The following is a 5,134-nucleotide window of genomic DNA, read 5'->3' as shown; positions in this document are numbered from 1 at the left end:
AAATTTGGCAAGCAGAGAGGCCAGCATAAGACAGAGAGAGGATATCATCTCTTTGAGCAGAGGAGATGGCTTTCATGGTGATTATGACTATGATACATGAGATATTCTGGTTTATATAGTTAGATATAGTCATAAAATAACATAATGACACCACTTCATAATTTATATAATAGTGGCATGATTTTTGTGGTATCATAAATAATGATTTATATAGTTTTAATATACACTCAAAAAACTGTCCACATGAGTCATCATTTTATAAGCCTTATGTCTCCACCATATCTCCACCGATTCCCACGGTGTAGGGCTCAAATGAAAGCCCTGAAGCCATACTACAATGTGGTATAACCATGTCCTTGAGGCATTTGTTCGTTCTCACACAATATCATAGATAGTGAAAAATGTCAAAACATGTGGACAGTTTTTTGAGCCACTGTACAGTTATCTGGTTCCATGGCTGGCAGGCTTGTCACTAAACCTTTCAGATAATCAAGCACTGCCACCTGCACAACCTAGTAAAAGATGTGAGCTTACTAATCAATAAAGGCTACTATCAATGCTGATTTTTACTAGCAGTGTGGTAAGAACATACCTCTGAGTCTTTGAACCATGTCATTGATGATGTATATGGGGAGCAAGGCATGATTTCAGATGAAGATCTAGTTGATTGCAAAGCTGAAATGTCTAACTTGGAGTTGAGTGATGAAGAATTAGAAACAGTTGCAAACACCATATCGGCAGAGGTAAGGCAACATTAGCACTCTCTCATTGTATGCCACAGTTAACATGCTTACGAATCACAGACACCAAGCTTCACCTCAGGTTTAAAGACCAAAAAAAAGCAATCCATCCCTGTAAGTGTTTTACTTCAGTCTTGTTCACATTTTGACTATCTGCCAGGCAAAGGTGCTGCAGTCTGCATGGGATCATAAATGAGCATGTGAGGTGAGAGCATCAGCCATATGATAGCTACCATACTGAATATGCTCCAAACACTTGAATATAGATGCTGATATGAATGGAGGACACCCACATGCCGAAGACAAGTACACCTGACTTGGAGGAGTCCAGCTCCAACCACAAAGCTGAAATCTCTTCATTGGACAAGCTGGAAGTGTCAATGATCTGTACCAAAGGACATGGCCGATATGCATCCCACCACTCTGGAACTGCAAAACTGGTCCAAACCAACCTTGGGAAGGTGAAGTTGACCGAACAGGATTTCACCACATGACAGGTTATCCAGGACACTATCCTTGAAATAAAGGTTCACCTGACATTTGTCAATAGTTATCCTGAGTTGACCAAAAAGAGTCAATTTTCTTGTGAAGCACTTCTGAGAGCAGCACACAAGCAAAAGGCTGTGTTGGTTGAAAAACAAATCAAGACAGATAAATCCTATGCAATGGCTCTTGCTAACCTAGTACATCATTCATAATTGTTGTTAACTTTCATCTCAACATCTAGTATGCAGGTCAAAGCCTGAGTTCCAATCTTCCATGGTGAAATGAAAGAAGATGCATTTAGTCAAATTGCTGCTTACTTTTGTTTCAGCCCCAACTCGGACTGCACTAGTGTTGCCCAACCATTCCTTCGCACACACAGCTATCACTGTGTCTTGCAGTTCAACGTATATCTCCTGATTTGTGGTAATGATGTTTTACTTACACCTTCTACAACACAAGAATATGCCTACTGCACTATCGAAGAAGCCTTGTGTGGGTGACATCATGGTGCATCTCATGAAAGGCCACTATTTCAATGGATCTCAGTCAGTTGGTGTTCCATTTGCCAAATGGTTCAATGAGATTGTGGAGAACAAGTCTAAGTGCCCAGAAGTAACCATACCCATGGTGGCACTGATGAGCACTGCAGTAATTTCTATACTCTCATCACTGCTTTTGGTTACTGACTTTAAGTATCCAAGTGTATGCTGCACTCTCTTGGAAGGCTAGCAGCTGCCTGTCAAAGTTTAACTTCACTGGCAACCAATTCAGTGAAGTCTACCTCTTACATGTCAAAATCCTGGAAGATCTTAGAATGAGAGTGCCAGAAAAGTTTCATAAGCTTATGGCCAACATCTTTGAGGCAATACAGTGCATCCATCTTTACACATTTTGTAGCTTTCCCATCATTATTTTTACAGGAAGCTTGGCCATAACACCATCTCCACCACATCACATGCTGAGGCTCTTGCATTCCTTGATATTGATGATGGCATGGATAGCAAGTAGTCATACAAAGGATCTGAATCCATTCTTCACTTGTCCATAGCATTGTTCATTGACTTGGACTTGGAGACCTGTGACCCTATCCCCATCCAAAAACATGCCTTTACTATCTACCAGTGTTTCTCGCATTCTACTAGTATACTACCTCCTGGTACTATACCCCTTTTAATAAAAAACTAAATTTTTTGTGTATAACATTGGATGTAAGGTGGCAAAAAAAACATCATGGATGAGCTCTAACCCTCAATATGCATGAGTAATCATGCAGCAAGTTCATTCTAAATCTTCATAATAGTTGATTAAATTCATGTAATGTTCAATAATTTAGGAGGCAGTAAAAGAATCCATCTAAACTTCTAACTTTCATAATTATGAAAATTTTGTTCAGCTTAGATGTATTTCATCTACAGTGGCTCAAAAAACTGTCCACATGTTTTTGCATTTTTTACTATTTACAATATTGTGTGAGAATACATAATGACCTCAGTGACATGCCAATATCATATTGTAGTGCTGCTTCAGGGCTTTGAATTGAGCACCACATTGTGAGAATCAGAGGAGATATGGTGGAGATACAAGGCTTACAAAATCATGACTCATGTGGACAGTTTTTTGAGCACATATTAAAACTATATAAATCATCATTTATGACGCCATAACAATCATGCCACCATTAAATAAATTATAAAGTGGTGTCATTATGTCATTTTAAAACCATATCTAACTATACAAACCAAAAACTTCCATATGTCATGGTTATATTCACCATGAAAGCCACCCCCCCTGCTCAAAGGGATAATATCCTCTCTTTCCTATTCTGGCCTCTCTGCTTGTCAAATTTCCTCTAGAACTGGAGTATCCAAGTCCACTGTGGCCAAGTTCATCAAAGAAAGTCACACAGACAAGGAAAACTTCTGTGAAGGGTGTCCATCCAAGCTCACCTCTACTGATAGGAGGGCTATTATTCAACATATCACTACAGGAAAGGCTGATAATGCTGTCCAGGTCACCTATTACATCAATTCCACCATCACATTCCCTGTCTCTTCACACACTGTGAGAAACATTCTCAAGACAGCTCATCTCAGGTCAGTAACAAGGAAGAAAAGGCTCTCCTCTCTATCACACATATGCAGAGAGGACTAGCACCCTTCTTTTTTCACATATATACCTTGCCATCTGACCCAATCCTATGTATTGTGGTCTTATATGAAAACCGTTGCAATGCATACCATGTAGTAAATTGCTTATATCCTTTTAAGAAAATGTTTTCACATCTCCAGTGTAGTACAACTATTGTAGCCTGGATGTAGGGCTATAATATTGCTCTTATCCACATTTGCATAGCTGCCATCCCTGTAATGATATAGCCAGAGTAATCAATCTCATACAAACATTGCAACAGTTTTGTTGCTTACTGTACATATGGTGGCAGTTCAGGCTGACCAGGCTGCTCCCAAGACTGCTGATTCCTGCCAATCCAAATGGGGTCATGTAAGTACTCATCTATGAGCACTAGCACTGATACCAACATATTTTTAGATAAGAAAAATGTATAAAGTAGTTGATAAAACAAGCAATGCCTCAGGTTTATCATTCAACATCAAGAAGGGGGCTAACATTGGTGATGGAGGTGAGAGTGTGTGGGCAGACTATGTTTCAGTATGTGTTACTTGTCTCTCCCACTCTACTGCACTAACTATTCACATAGAAAAACCCTGAAGCAAAGAGCCTCAAAACAAAAGGATGGCTGCATTATGAGAAACTCCAAGGTATTATCCCAGTGACCACGAGCAACTGGACCAGCTTCCATACCAACATGAACCATGTCAGAGACACATCAACTCCCACAGCCAGTAGCAATGTTACAAGTGGTGAGTCTGGTGACACAGTCATGTTAATGCTGGAGAAAGCACTTGACTGGGTTGAGTTCAGTCCTGGTGGTCTTGTTGATACTGAGATGAGCAACTCCTCCAATCCAATACCCCTGCTGCCCCCGCCTCTCACACCTGTCATGCTGGATGGTTTCAATGCAGCAACACAGCCCTTTGTTCCTCCTTTGACCTATTCTACACCTGCTTCATCAATCACAAAGCACAAATGTGATGGGGACAATAGTTCATGCAATCATTCCCACCCCCCAAATTCTTCCAAATCAAAGAGCACAGCAGGATCAAAGTCTCAACATCTCAGTATGCCACTTATACTGGAAGAGTTGGGGGGAAAGGTTGCTGATAGTCTCAATAACACCACTGTGGTGCTTCAAGACACTGTTGCTGGACATTTTGTGGATCCTGTTCCACTCTGCAAGCAGTGGGCCATCCTTTGTGTGCAAGAAGAAACAGACTTGGATGACCATGAGATTGTTACCATGATCAACCTTTTCTGAACTGATGTCACAATGGCTGACTCTTACAATTCCATTAAACAAGATGGCATTTGCAGTATTTTTTTAGTACAGTGCAGGTAAGGAAAAGTAACAGCATATCTCAGATGCATTAGACTTAGTTAAACAATATATGCTTCATTTGTATGAAGGGCCCAGTCATGCATGACATCAAGTGAAAAGTGACATAGAGTAGCACTCTTGGATTTCTCTATAAGCACAGCAAATGCAGCAAAGGATGACTTTCGATGGTCACTGAGGTGTAGAATGGTAGCTTTGCAAATCTTGATGATGGAGATGATGAGCTGGACACCATTTTCAAATCCATTAGTAGTCAGTGAAGGTTCAACAACTCTGCTGGGCTGCAGAGTTAAAGAAAGAAAGAGACCTCTCACTCTGGGGTGAGAGGAAAGCCTACTGACTCTCTAAATTGTTGGTCGAAGTGCACCAGGTGATATGTTCGACCCTTAAGGGAAGCAAGGAAAGCAAGGATCCACAAAGTGACACCAGGTCAACT

General features: G+C 40.6%; 2 protein-coding genes across 2 annotated transcripts; both read left to right on the top strand.

Moving 5' to 3' along the window:
* Positions 1 to 978: 978 nt before the first annotated feature.
* On the top strand, positions 979 to 2,234 carry BJ212DRAFT_1555942 (uncharacterized protein; the record flags this gene model as incomplete). The annotated part of the gene is made up of 7 exons (XM_041341945.1): positions 979 to 1,201; positions 1,247 to 1,423; positions 1,468 to 1,502; positions 1,555 to 1,630; positions 1,686 to 1,828; positions 1,920 to 2,096; positions 2,147 to 2,234. Exons 1-7 carry the CDS (start codon positions 1,019 to 1,021, stop codon positions 2,232 to 2,234), a joined length of 879 nt encoding a protein of 292 aa, XP_041186079.1. The 5' UTR covers positions 979 to 1,018.
* Positions 2,235 to 3,656: 1,422 nt separating this feature from the next.
* Positions 3,657 to 4,011, top strand: BJ212DRAFT_1286525 (uncharacterized protein; the record flags this gene model as incomplete). The annotated part of the gene is made up of 3 exons (XM_041331946.1): positions 3,657 to 3,725; positions 3,774 to 3,899; positions 3,943 to 4,011. Coding segments are annotated over 3 exons (264 nt in total), but the record flags the coding sequence as incomplete, so codon positions are not given.
* Between the last annotated feature and the right edge of the window lie 1,123 nt (positions 4,012 to 5,134).

The sequence above is a fragment of the Suillus subaureus genome (genome assembly GCF_016647635.1).
Source record: "Suillus subaureus strain MN1 chromosome Unknown BJ212scaffold_93, whole genome shotgun sequence".
Classification (NCBI taxonomy): Eukaryota; Fungi; Basidiomycota; class Agaricomycetes; order Boletales; family Suillaceae; genus Suillus; species Suillus subaureus.
This window is presented reverse-complemented; position numbering and strand designations above follow the sequence as displayed.